This window comes from Siphateles boraxobius, unplaced genomic scaffold, assembly GCF_051911475.1.
Source record: "Siphateles boraxobius isolate OS27281-9 unplaced genomic scaffold, OSU_SipBor_1 31, whole genome shotgun sequence".
NCBI lineage: Eukaryota > Metazoa > Chordata > Actinopteri > Cypriniformes > Leuciscidae > Siphateles > Siphateles boraxobius.
The window spans coordinates 2,502,643-2,517,356 of NW_027508931.1; the positions used below are offsets into that span (position 1 = coordinate 2,502,643).

General features: G+C 37.9%; 1 protein-coding gene across 2 annotated transcripts in view; it reads left to right on the plus strand.

Moving 5' to 3' along the window:
- megf11 (multiple EGF-like-domains 11) overlaps positions 1 to 14,714 on the plus strand; it is a 130,118-nt gene that overhangs the window by 83,249 nt on the left and 32,155 nt on the right. For both annotated transcript variants that reach the window (XM_077193319.1, XM_077193320.1), the window contains exons 7-12: positions 2,466 to 2,712; positions 4,590 to 4,710; positions 6,294 to 6,430; positions 7,411 to 7,623; positions 9,115 to 9,289; positions 14,403 to 14,523. In XM_077193319.1, the coding sequence (XP_077049434.1) occupies positions 2,466 to 2,712; positions 4,590 to 4,710; positions 6,294 to 6,430; positions 7,411 to 7,623; positions 9,115 to 9,289; positions 14,403 to 14,523 (1,014 nt within the window). The remainder of the gene's footprint in view (positions 1 to 2,465; positions 2,713 to 4,589; positions 4,711 to 6,293; positions 6,431 to 7,410; positions 7,624 to 9,114; positions 9,290 to 14,402; positions 14,524 to 14,714) is intronic.

Below are 14,714 nucleotides of genomic sequence, written 5' to 3' on the forward strand. Positions count from 1 at the left end.
TAAGAAGAGCATGGGTTGTCTCCCCAAACACAAGCTTTGATTAGCCTGTTTGTGCAATCCTGAGCACTTTTAATAGGGGCTGTGTTACAGGTCGGCCTTTTGGTGTTCTTATAACATTGAATCTCTGCCCACACACAAGATCCATTGCCCCAAAGGGGGCCTCATCCACTCTTTACTCATCTCTTCTCTGATTAGACTCATACTTATGGAAGCTTTATTTCAGATAGTCAAGATACTTTAAACACAGAGAAATAGGAATAACACTGTGTGTTTTACATCCTTGCCCGTGGCACCAAATGATCTCTGACTCTTTAATCATGGCTAAATGCTGTCAGAATGCCCACCGTGAGAGAATGTCTGCGGCAAGTCTGAAACTAAACGCAGAAGAGACGGGCCGGGATAATGGGCTTCAGGAGGAAATGTGCTGAGGCGTCTCGCTGTGGGGGAAAAGAGGCTTTGAGTCTTCAATGGCAACATTTTGTGCTGCTTCTGAGCACCAGAGAAAAAGACTTCAGCAAATTAAGCTATGTCTAGATTTCCACTTTATTTGTCCTCCTCCGCAATGATTCAGAATGGCTGCTGATGAAGAGGCCGGGCGGACTCTGAGCCAACGCGGAGTGGATTTGCCGTGTTGAATGGGAGGGAAACTGTTTGCGTCCCAGTATGATGCTTCTTTGAAAGTGAAGCGCTCACTTTGGGGCTGATGGGGAGTTGACGAGGTCCGGGGGCCGGTGAGATAGGCAAACAGTGGATGTCTTGTGTTTTTCTGCTCTTTTTCTCTCATCAGCGTGGGAGAAAAGAGAGGAGCATGATGAGTGCTGATTGACTGTGAGCGGAGCAGACGATGAGCGGCTCATCCATTTTCGCTGACCTCCTGCAGGTTTCCTGCCTTTAATGTGCCCTGGTCATTTGTGTGGTGTGAGAGCTCAGTCGACAGGAGTACTCATCCATAGCGGATTTACTCAAATCAATAACGTGCCTCCTGCCCTCTGTGAGCTACTTAATACGGCCTACGTCGCACCTCCGGGGAAAGATGCGCCACAGCAGCAGGATGTTCCATGACCCCCCTCTGTGCCAAGCTGTCTTCTCTAAGTGCTTATCATCCACCTCATGTTTGTCTAGCACAGACAACGAATGCTGGTGTCCAACAACACACAGTCTTCATTAGGGCTTTATCCACTTTCAAAACAGCTTTCTGAGCTTAGATAAATACCTGGTAGCTTAGTAGTTAAATATGGACTGGTTTGTGAGGTTAAAAGGACTGTATGCTTGAAACAATTGAATGAACCCATCATCTTAATGACATACATGTACTTTACCATTCAAAAAGTTTGGGATCAGTGAGTTTTTGAAATTATGTTTTTGAAAGAAGTCTTTGATGCTCACTAAGGCTGCAGTTATTTGATTAAAAATACAGCAAAAAACGAATAATGTGAAATGTTATTGTAATTTCAAATAGCTGTTCTATTTTAATTTCTTTTCAAATGTAATTTATGTCTGTGATGGAATGAATGGTTGTATTTTCAGCATTCATTCCTCCAGTCTTCAGTGTCACATTATCCTTCAGAAATCATTCTAATTCTAATAACTGATTTGATGATCAAGAAACATTTCTTTTTATTATTAATGTTGAAAACTGTTGTGCTGCTTAATACTTTTGTGGAAACTATGATGCATGAATAGAGAGTTCAAAATAATAGCATTTGAAATAGAAATCTTTTGAAACATTGTAAATGTTTTTACTGTCACTTTTAATATGTCATTGCTGATTAAAATTATTAATATCTTTCAAAAACAAATCTTAATGACGTCAAACTTTTGAACAGTAGTGTACAGTATATCAGAAATGGAAATATATGCAGAAAGTTAGCAGTTAGCACTGATTTTGAGGTGAGGAAAACCACAAGACCTCTCAGAATCACATAAAACATCTCCAAAATGCATGCAGTAACATTTATGCAAGAATGTACAAAACCTATGTCTATGGTGGGTTTTGCCCTATTTATGCTAGCTAATGCCTAACACCAGAATGACTGAGTCAGTCTTTTATAGCATCTCTGGGTCACTTTAGGTGCTTTTGGAAGATTAGCTCTTTGCAATTTCACCCATTTTATTGATAGCGTTTGCATTAGCTCGTTGATAATTTAAAGAGAATATATGAGGGGATGTAAATAATCTATGCTTCAGCTAATCCCCACTCACAGTGGGATTCACTTGTATTGACAAAACACTGTACAAACCTGTATACTTCAGCATATGTTCTGTAATAAAATTCTATGACTTCACAAATCTTGTGTATTGCTAATTCCAGGATTACAGTTCACCAGTTCACAACCTGTTGCTCAGAATTTAATACAACTGAGTTATACTGATCAGCGAGAGTTTCCACCCTTAACTCTGACTGGAGTATGGTTGCAATTTAGTTGGCTGGTGTAAAAAAGCATCCTTTCTTCTTTGTGTATCAGGTTGTGAAAGTGGCCACTGGGGGCCCCACTGCAGCAACCGCTGTCAGTGCAAGAATGGGGCACTGTGTAACCCCATCACAGGAGCCTGTGTCTGCACAGACGGCTACCAAGGCTGGCGATGTGAGGATCAATGTGAGCCTGGCTACTATGGCAAGGGCTGCCAGCTGCAATGTCAATGCCTCAACGGTGCCACCTGCCACCACGAGACAGGGGAATGCATATGTGCTCCAGGCTATATGGGCCCCATGTGAGTATCAGAGATAAAACAGGTTGTCAATATAGAGATATGAAGGTTGATATGTCTTTCCTGAAATATATTCTTTATTAAGAGGAGACCAGGTCAAGTGGTAACTGGTAGGTCAGTGAAAATGGTAGGTTTATTTTTGAAAGTCAATTTCTGTATAGGCCCACACCTCTTGACTGCAAAATAGCTATTCAACCTTTCCTCCATCACTGCCAAGGAAACACGCAATAACATTTTATGACCTTTTGTGTTGTCACAATGGGAACCTGTCATAAAATAGTCAGTTTTTCAGGTAAATAAACAGTAAAACAGTTATGGTGCAAAACATTTAATGAAATATGGCAAAATTAGAAAAGGTATTTCTCTTATCTGTGGCTATTACTGATTGCAGTGTATTGTTAACTCTGACTTCCAAAGTACATACTTTATTACCCAATGTTGGTTTGTGCTATTGCAGTTTTCCTGTAAAACATTTTTTTTTTACATTATATGTGATGTTACAGACATGTGATGTACATTGTTGTGTAAGTTTGAGGTCAATAAGATTTTCGTTTTTATTTAAGAAATGTATACTTTTATTCAGCAAATGATCAAAAGTGACAGTAAAGACACTTCTAATGTTCCCAAAAAAATGTAATTGCTGTTTTTATTAACATTCTCTTCATCATAGAATCTTAAAAACAATGTGTAACAAGGTTAGATGTTGTGGGAAGAAGGAGGCAGGAACCGGCGAACAATCAAATAATTTAATAACAAAATAAAACCAATACAAAAACGAAAGTAAAGACACACATAATTAAACAAAACATCAAATAAAATCCAGGCATGGCCTCTCTCGATCTCCACTGTTGTCGCTCATCTGTAATCACGGCACCGGCCTCGGGCCGTTCTCCCACAGCCCTCGGCCTCGTCCTGCTCGCCACATACCCCCATCGCTCCTCGCAGGCCGGGGGGCACACCCGAGACCTCGTCCTGCTCGCCGCACAATGTTTTCAGTTTCAATAAAAATATTAAGCAGCACAATTGTTTTCGAAATTTATAATAATAAGAATTTTATCTTGAGCACCAAATAATGATATTAGAATAATTTCTGAAGGAGAATTTCTGTCACTGAAGACTGGAGTAATGGCCAATTGAAATTCAGCTTTGCCATCACAGAAATAAATTAAATGTTAATAAATGTTAAATGTTATTATTGCACAATATTACTGTTTTTAATATCATTTTGATCAAATAAATTCAGCTTTACTGAGCATATTAAGAGACTACTTTCAAAAACATAAAATCTTACCGACCCCAAACTTCTGAACAAAAGTGTATAATTTTTTTTTATAATTAGAATTATTTAAAAAACATATCATTTTTTAATATTCTTTAAATATCAATTGTTTTGGAGCGACAGAAATTGTAATTGATAAAATGTTTAAAATTATAACAAAAAATATGAGAACATAAAATATGTCAAAATAATAACAAACCCTTTGCTAGAATGTGTAATACGGTGGCTAGTTCACCTATTTACCCTAAATTCTTTCGAAAAATGTTAACAAATATTGCCGTTTGGAGGATACAATTTGAACTAGGTGCTAGAAACCAACAAAGAAAGAGATTTTTAACCCAAAACCTTCTAGTTACCCCATGTGACAACTAGCCCCAGTCTCCCATACTGATCTACATTCGATGTACTTATTCTTCATCTATATTCATTGTTAGCATAGTGGAAATGCTGTGAAGTACTTGTGAGAGTACTTAAAAAAAATGTTTTTTTTTTTTTTTTTTTAAGTATTTGTTCTAAAGTCTTTGAACATTCTTGTGTTTTATGTTGCAATCCTTTGCAATGGCTGCATGAGATTCAAGTTTTTGCTCTTGTGGTTCGGCAGCTGTGGAGAGCGCTGTCCCTCTGGAAGTCACGGCCCACAGTGCGAGCAGCGTTGCCCCTGTCAAAACGGAGGAACCTGCCATCACATCACTGGAGAATGCTCCTGCCCTGCTGGATGGACGGTAAGATGCTGCACTCAAAGAGACCAAAAGGCTGGAGAAGTGAGGGACAAAGAGAAAGTGACAGAGAGAATATAAGATAGAAAAGAAACAGAGGGGAATAAAGATGAGGAGACAGATGCTAAGGAATGAGGGGCAGCGAGTGAAGGAGAATAAAAGGGCAAGATACTGAAACGACCGAAGAGGTGAGTCACACTTAAAAGCAAGTAAGAAAGGAGAAGAGGGAGTAATTAGGAGAAAGGCAGGGATAAGAGAATGGAGGGAAGGTGAAAGAGTATAAAAGGTAAATGAAGAAGGGGTGGAGGAGAATCTGAATGTAGATACTTGCACAATCCTAAAAGGGAAAGAAATGACACTAATCTGAGTATCGCAGAGCGGCCGAAGTTATTATTTAAGAAGCAAATTGTGTGAAGTTTGCTGAGTCTCATTATTGCTCTTTTTGCATCATCGTAAATTCGTAAAGAGGACACATCAAAAACACAAGTTTTCTTTCTCTTCTGAAAAGAGTTTAATGCGCTACAGTATGTAGACATACTCTAATATTCACAAAGCAGTTCATTTAAAGCGTTTATTGAAACTAAACTGCAAAAATTTTTCATTTAGACATTAACATCAGAACTGTGAGTACAGTAGCATACTGTATACATATCAGTGTCTATTCAATGATGTAAGGAACCTCGGTCTGTACCTTTAACGGTCTTAAAGGTACAGTAGCATAGACTGGATCAGATAAGAGGTTGTAAGTGATCATGCAAAACTTTCAGCTTAAACTGACATAAGTAGCTACAGATATATTGAATGTGGCCTCTTTCATACTGTGTTTTTCTATAATTCTATACATGTCTATCTTTGCATGATTTTATGTATGTTTGTTTATCTTTATGGATGATTCTATATACTGTGTGTCAAAATCATTTATTCCCTCGTGTATTCCTAATCTGAATGACTCAAGAAATGTTATTTTGTATGTTTGTTATTTCAAGTTTAAAGAAGTATTGGCTACTCGTTTCATAAAATAAAAGTGAATGTGCTTTCAAGCTCCAAATTGACACCCAAAAAATACCCTACTATAACTATAAAGTTTTAATAATTGTTCTAATCCTCTTAGAATATCAAAGGCCACACAACTACAACATGAATGACACATATGAACAATTTTGTTTGAATAACTTTAAGATAACTTTGTTTTTCAGCTGATGAACAATAAAAAATTGACAGCCAGTCAGAACCCACCGACTTTAAAGAGCTCAAGCATTTAAACCCGCAAATGACAAAACTGCAGTGTGCTTATAATAAACAGAACATTATCTTGTGTTGGTGTGGACGCCAACATAGATATCATTATGATTATTTTTCTTGAAAAGGGGAACATTGTGAAAAATAAGTGAATAATAATGACTAAGGCATTTCTCTTTGAAAGAAAGAAAGTCATATGGGTTTGAAGTGGGGGAGTAAATTATGTCAGAATTGTAGTTTTTTTATTGTAAGTGAACCGTTCCTTTAAATTAGTCCATCTTCAGTGGTCATTCTGAATGGACTTGATCTGATTCTCAAATGTGAATTTTCTCTGCTCTCTTACTCGACAGGGGTCTGTGTGCGCCCAGCCATGCCCACTCGGCAAATATGGGATCAATTGCAGCAAGGAATGCTCATGCCGCAATAGAGGACTGTGTGACCACATCACAGGACAGTGCCAGTGTATGGCTGGATACAGTGGCCACAGGTAAAACAGATACCCAATTAGTGAAAATCAGTTCTGATCTTATTTCTGTTATTATTCCTCTGTCTTTAAAAAAAAAAACTCCCACAAAAGTTGTTAGTTTCCTAACATGCACAATTTGGGTCTTAATAATTTATTAATTGTTTTTTTTGTTTTTTTACTGCTCTGTGTTTATATTCCCTATGCCCTCTGATCCCACTCCAAGATCCGCACTGGTCTGTTAAGTTTCTGCCCATTAATTACCAGTAATGGAGTTTTATTAGGATCCAATTGAAATAGCTCAGTGCCTTTATTTCACTGTGTCTTCTTCAGCAGCTTAGGGTTTATTAGCGCACTAAAGTGATTGTCTGCAGAATGAAAACACTTTTAGGACAGACAGTTCTTATCCTCCAATATTTAACAAAATTGCCCTCATTCATTTGGTCTGTGACAGGTGAATTAGCCCAGCAGGAATAATCTCAGATTGCGTTAGTACCCCCTCCTCCCTTCCCCCTTCTCACACCCGTCTCTTCTGATGCAAACGACGCTGGTGTAATTTCAACATGAAACATACCTAGTCCGTTTTATAATTTAATTGAGCTATTTATCTGTCTCCTAATGGCTTCTTTGGACACTCAAGATTGATGTTCTGCCAGGATTGTATATTGAAGATCTTGTGGAAGTCGTTGTTCCTTAAGTCACTTTGCTATTCAACAGAGAAAATGAGCCCCGGTCTAATTGTATTCACGGTAATTAATGACTGCAGTTTTAGTTTCCTGTTGCCCCATAGGCGAAGCCAAGGGGCTGATGAACTTGAGGTACCAAAGAAGATGCCCAGAGCATTGACCCTTGACCCTTAGATTAGAATAACTTTGTAGTCTACTAATTCTGCTTGTGTTATTCTGATGGGCTCCTTTTTCTTCCAGAGCTGCTCTGAGTAACGAATAATGTGTACAAAACATTGGGCTTTTCTTCCCTCTGTAAAGTGTCGGAAATGTTCCCAGGTGCCAGGAAGAGTGTCCGGTCGGCACCTACGGACCCCAGTGCGCCCTCCACTGTGACTGTCAGAATGGGGCCAAGTGTTACCACATCAACGGAGCGTGTTTGTGTGATACAGGATTCAAAGGGCCTCACTGCCAGGACAGGTTCTGTCCACCAGGCCTATACGGTCTCATCTGTGACAAATACTGCCCCTGTAACTCCACTAACACACTAAGGTGAGACACACCACCTCACGTCAACAGACTGCAGTTGAATGACAACTGCTGAACTTACAAGAAATAATGGACTAGGGATGCATATTTGTACCATAATGGTTATCAGCTGATTTTTTTATTTTTTTATTGGTAAAGCCAATATGGGAAGTTTATTTTGCATGCCCCATTTTTACATTTAGATTACCTTTACCATAATCTAATGCTTACTTAAAGTTAATGTTTTAAAATAGAATAATTTGATAACTCTATTAAATGTAATCTTCAGCCAATCTCAAAATAAATATCCATTTTCATTTTGTATGTTATGATGTTGTGATGCCTGAAAATATTTCTAGTATTTAAATAAATTAAAATAAAAATTTAAAATTTATTTTATTTATTTTATTTATTTTCGGCTCGAATTATACAGAAAATTAATTAGTTTAGTATTGGTGCATTCCTACAATTCCCTTAATTTTCTTGAAAATAACAATTTTTGTTTTGTTTCCATATCATTTGTCAGTGGCGCATTTTTGCATTTCTTCTATGCCATTTTAAAAAAGCTCGTCTATGTATACAATGCACAAGTATGGCTCAGGGGACACTTAAACTAAACAGCTAAACAGCAAACTCACACTTAACAACACTTAAAGGAATAGTTCACCCAAAAATTAAAATTCTCATTTAATTTACTCACACTCATTTACTCAATCTGTATGAGTTTGTTTCTTCTGTTGAACACAAAAGAAGATATTTTAAAGAATGTTGGTAACCAGACAGTTGACGGTAGTCATTAACTTCCATACTATTTTTTTCCTACTATGGAAGTCAATGGCTACCGTCAACTGCCTGGTTACCAACATTCTTTAAAATAATTTCTATTGTGTTCAACAGAAGAAAGAAACTCATACAGGTTTGGAACAACGTGAGGGTGAGTAAATGATGACGGAATTTTTATTTTTGCATGAACTATCCCTTAACATGACAATTCAGCAAAGTTATTTCACACAAACAATACATCTTTCTTGAGTCTCCAACGGTTAAACAGAACCTTCAGTCCTACACTCATCACTTTTCCAGCCAACTCCTCTCGAGTTAACCTCTGAAGCCATGGGTGAGTAAAGAGCTCCATTTGAGTCCATTTGACTTCATTTGACTTGCAAGTAAAAATTTGAACACCTTTCAACAGTAGCATAGCACTTGCTCTTTATCGCGACCTGTGCTTCATTCATTATTTCTTAGCCTCGTTCCTGGCTAATGCAATGTTAATGCCTGGTATGGGTAGATTAAGCCCTGAGACACTGGGGCTCATTACTACATGAAGGAGAGAAAGGACATCCCATTTATCTGAGTGGAGCTCCCAGACACAAGGATGGATGAACTCATGGTTTTAGTTTTCAGATTTGGCTCCCTTGTTGTGGAAACCAAAGTGTTTCTGTTTAGATGCCGTATACACAGCGTATCTTTAGGCATATTTGTACCTAAATGTCTATCTGTCTTTCTCTTTTTCAGCTGCCACCCCCTGACAGGTGAATGCTCGTGTACAGCAGGATGGACGGGTCTATACTGCAATGAGACCTGTCCCCCGGGTTACTATGGAGAAGGATGTAGTGTGCCCTGCCAGTGTGCTAATGGAGCAGACTGCCACGGTCTCACTGGGGCCTGTATCTGTGCCCCAGGCTACACAGTGAGTCCATGTTTATCATTTATCATTGTCTACAGTCATTAAACACTTGTAGATCTTGCCATGCTGAAATATTGTCACCTGAAATTGACTGCTGAGCATTGACGATTACAGCTGCTAATGTTTTGAATTAAAGGATGGTCTTTTTTCAATTTCCATTCCTATACATCTGACATTAACATCACTCAAACCCCTCATTAGTAGAGTAAACACCAATATGTCTTAATGGCTATAGACCGCCTACCAACCTGTCAATCAACCACTGCACTAAATAAAAGGATTTTAATTGTTGATTACATATAGCTTCAAATGAAAATACCTGTCTGATCTGATTCTTTTTGTAAAACAGATATATTTTTGTATATATAATATGATTAATTAATCTCAGTAAAGCCCCTCCAATGAGATTCCAAAAAATCAGTGACCCTCTCGTCAAAATCAGATCACAATTGGTCACAGGATACACATAAGACGCAGGTGTAAACACCAATGTGTCTTGGCTCACCACTTGTGATATACCAAGTCTAAATAGGGCCATAGATATGACATATGAAGGTGGAAAATTCATAATTACATAATAAAGGTTTATGATTGTGGATTTTAAGTGAAAATTGGAAGCACCTCTCAGAGAACATTTCTAGTCAGCACTTTCCTTGATCTTTCTTTGAAAAGTTTTTGTGCCTTCATACTTAAAGCAGAAGTGTCAGCGAATACAGTTTATTGCTTTGAAAAAACATCTCTATAGTGGTCTCTCTCTCTCACTCACACACACACACAAACATTAACACATCACCTCCTGCTGGGAGGCTGGGAAAAAGGTGAGAGTCTCTAAGTTTAGTAATGCTACTTTCACAATGCTCGTGTCTTACTAATCAGTAGGGTTACACTTAACACAAAAACCTTGTCAAACTCAGAAAGAAGCGTAAGATACATGGACTCCAAAATAGAGTGGGATTTCTAGACAAGATTTTATATGACATAAATATCTAAATGTTTTGAAAGAGCATGAGAAAAAACAGATAGACAGACATGATCATGTGAGTGATCTGAATTTATTTTACAGAGATGTTAAAATAGATGGATGGCTCATTTCATTACTGAATGTTTCATAGTATTCTTTATAGTAAACTTATAAGTTTATTCAAGTGTGCTATTCGTTTTTTACATACTCTTATAAAATTACTTTGTTTGAAAATATTTATTTATAAAGAAGAATTCTGGGTATGTGAATTTGTCTATGGCCCATTGGTAGTGTATGTAGGAATTTTCTTCAAATCTACTTAAAGTACAGTGCAATGTATATTTCAAGTATAAAAATTAATACCTAAATACTTAAAGTGCAAAAATAATACATAATGTTAAGTTCACTTAAAGAAAACTTACAAGTATACTTGCAGTATAAAACTACTAAACTAGTTGTTTACTGAGAGTACACTTCAAATTGAACTTTCATAAACTAAAAAAAATCTTCACTTATAGTATAGTTGCAGTAGAAACTTAAAATGTAGTTGTAAACTAGTTGTGTCCTCAGTTTACTATTGTTACAATTAAAGTATTGTCAAAAATGGTCCAATTTAGTATAAATTGGTCTAAAAAATTGTCCAGTTTAGTCCCTGGAAGTATTGAAATAGTACACTTACAAGTATACTACGAGTACATTGATATTAGTATACTTACTACATAAAGTATACTTAAAATATACTTGAACTTTACGTTAATTATACTTAAAATTACCTTGAAGTATGTTTATTTTTTAATTGTAATACTATTTCACAATATAATTGCTTTACTGTAAATGCAGCCTTAGTGAGCATAAGAGACTTTCAAAAACATTACAAAAAAAATCCTAAAGACCTCTGGTAGCCATAGCTACTTTTTTTTTTAGCTTGCATTGTAGGTAACTACATTTTTTGTAGGTAACTTCACTTTATGTTTTAAGTAGCATATAGCATGGAAAGCTACAGTTTCAAGTATAGTCCCCACTGAACTGATTTCACCCTTGCTGCATTCAGAAATAATGAAAATGTTGCAAAGCAGATAAAATACAGACAGTGCTGCAGGTAAAGACTGGAATGGCGGGGATAATTAAGAAAAACTCAGTACCAGAGGCTCTAGCCAACTCCTGCCTTGGCCTGTTGCTGTGTCCTGTGGCAGAGCTACTACAGCGATTTGAACTAGCAGGCGGAGGCACAGACTGTATCTTCATTTTCACCACCTGCTCTTTGTGTTAGATTTGAAGCGCCTGCTGCCATTTCTATTAAACATTGCTCGAGGAGCTTTGGCCAAGGCGTCTGACCGAGATGCTATGGAATTGGGAAACAATACTCCATTTCCAGGCCAGCTGTTCCATTTGGACCTATAGAACAGCAAAGGTCAACAATTTGACTGCAGTCTGGTTGAGAATAAGAGAGGTAAGGGCCACCAAAACTCTCATTCATAGAGTTCTGAGAGAATGTTATTTATAGGGGTGGGAAAGGAACATATATGCTTGTCCTGCTGGTACTGGAGAGAATGCAGGTGGGTAAACGAGGGAAGAAATGTTCTGATAGTACTATGATGAAAGCACACATGCCACGTTCATGACACTTCACTTGAATGCATAGATGCAATGGTAGGAATTTTAATGCTTAAAATAATAGATGCTAAAAAAAATAGATATTGTATGAATGACCTCTAGTGAAACTTTTGCTGTTTAGCTTTTTGTCTAATTTATTTTATATTATATTATAGTCACGGAGTGGTGGCTGCAGTTCTAAAGCGCAAACAAAAGAGATATATTCAAGGAGACTTTTAATATAATAAACCAAACAATAAACAGAAGTATTAACAAAGAGAGAAATATACTACAAACGCACTGACGTAAAACAAAGAACAGACAGAAACTGAGGGCTTAAATATATGAGGGCAAACAGAGCTGATGAGATAATTAATGACACACCTGAACTGAACTAACACAATCAATTAGAAACCATAGAAACAAACAGGGAGAGGAAGGAGAACTGAACCAATTAAATGACTAGAGAATAACAAGGAAATTTAAACATGAACCAAACAGAGAAACAGATCAAAAACAAACATAAAATGTAACTATTATATTATGTTATATTATATTCTTTTATATTTTGTCATGTTGTTATCCAGCATGATTTGAGACTTGTTCAAAAAGTATCTGCATAAGTTGAAAATGATTTTAATAAAGTGAGCTAGCGAGATAAATGATGACTGATTGAAAGAGAGGGGAGAAACAAAACCTATATATAGAGAGCGAGAGCGAGTGTCTATCCCTCTTGGTGCCCATGACGTCCTGTGGCATATCTTATCTGCGTCAAAAAGTATCTGCGTAAGTATGTATATTTATATATCCTAAAAATGATTATTTTTTTATCATATAATAAATTGAATCCCAGACTTTTGGACCCCACTGAATATGAAAATGTACCAATCAAAGTTTGAAGACGTTTCTAGCTCTTTGTATGTACTACTGATCTATGCTAATAGATATGCATACAGTATGTCCTGCTTAAGCCTGCTTTTAGAGGAGTTTAGTCACCCAGTTGAATGAGTGCTCTCAGGCCTGTGTCAGTGTAATCTGGAGCATTCATGGGTCTCAATAAATCCCTGTGGTCATTTGTGAGCCAGAGACTCTTTTACCTCCAACCCATTCACCAGTAAATTGCAGGTCTGCTGAAAAGTCGAACAAACTAACTTTCTCGCCCCATATTCGGCTGCTTGCACCGATAGTTTTAAGTCTTTTTCCGCTGAACAGAACTGCCATTGTTAGCAGCCTGCTTGCTGTCACTTTTGAACGGAACAAAGATAACTGCACGTAGATTGATGAAAAATTAATCCACAGATGTAAGCTTTTCATGTGGGGAGTGGATGGACGAGCGAAGCAGATGGAGAGGTAGAATATCTGAAATATGGAATACAATGGGGGAATGTGGGAGAGAGAAAATGAAAAAAGGAGAAAGCATACAAGAAAGAAAAGAGTGGGAGTAAGAGACAATATTGGAGATGATTGTATCAAAGTGAGCGAGCGAGATAAATTATGACTGATTGAAAGAAAGGAGAGAAACAAAACATATATAGAGAAAGTGAGAGTCAGTCCCTCTTTGTCCCCATGACGTCCTGTGGCATATCTTATCTTGCCTTCCTCTTAGACCTAGTTGCAGATGATAATGAGAGAGCGGGTCCTTTGCTGCTCAATCCCCGGCACCGGGGAGACGGAGGCAGGAGGCGCACGGCACACTGCCATTACCCTACTAATTGGGAGTCTAAATCATTTTGTCAGCTGTCAGTCAGAGCCAGGGATGAGGCAAGAAGACACCGGTGATGACCGACGCTGGGTTACAGGCGACTCCCCTGCTGAGCCTGGTAAAGCACAGAGATTGTGCTGGTGTTGTTTGGCTGGGGAACAGGGTTTAAAAACACAGTGTCTGTCAGTCATCAGCAATGGTTTTCTGGGGGATGGATGGAGGTGCCAAGGGCCAGGGGCTGTCAGCTCATTAATGCAGCTGGGGAAAGCGGCCCTTTAGCACTGAGCTCTGTGTGATAGCAACAAGGACACAAGCTACACACGGACTTCAGGTTTTCTGCTGTGCAAATGTGCTCTCTACCTTTCTACTCGATGTTGCCTTATACTCATATGCTGCCTTTTTTTTGAGAATGTTTTGCAGAAAATTTCCTGTTGGAAGTTTTACGGAATCCTCAGATGGGATTTAGAGTCACACTTCACAACACATTGCTCATGTTACAATGTTAAGTTACATAAGTACAGAATAATTCTAATAACTAGAATCTTACCTTTTCTGAAAGAAATGTATGCCTGCCTGAGCAAAACTCACTGTTATGATGGTATGGTGTTAGTGGTTGCCAAGCATTGCTATCTATGTAGTCGTTGAAATCCTTTGGGTGGTTTTGCACATTTTTATCCATTTCTCAGGTGTTCTGGATGGTTGCCAAGGCATTGCTAGGTGTTTGCTAAGGTGGGTGTCGCGCAATTTGGGGCGTCATGAAGGTGAAGGTGTAATATTGTACAATTAATATAATGTACTTTATTTATTTGTATATATCTATATTTAGTGTGTAGTTCAACAACTCTGTGTGTGTTTTTCAGGGAGATGACTGTTCCCAAACCTGCCCACCGGGACTATATGGTACTAACTGCACTTCCACCTGCCACTGCCACAACCAGGCGTCCTGCTTACCAATCGATGGCTCCTGCATCTGTAAAGAAGGTACGGAATAATGTGCTCTTTTTCTTCCTTTATTCTTATTCCATCATTTCTCTTATAGAAATGAATAGTGAGAAAACCATGCAAGATTTTGGGTTTACATCCAACCTGAAAACAAGACTATAGATTGACCTGTTCAAATAAATCCATATGCAATCAATATATGCAATCAAATAGTAAGGAAATGTTGTGAT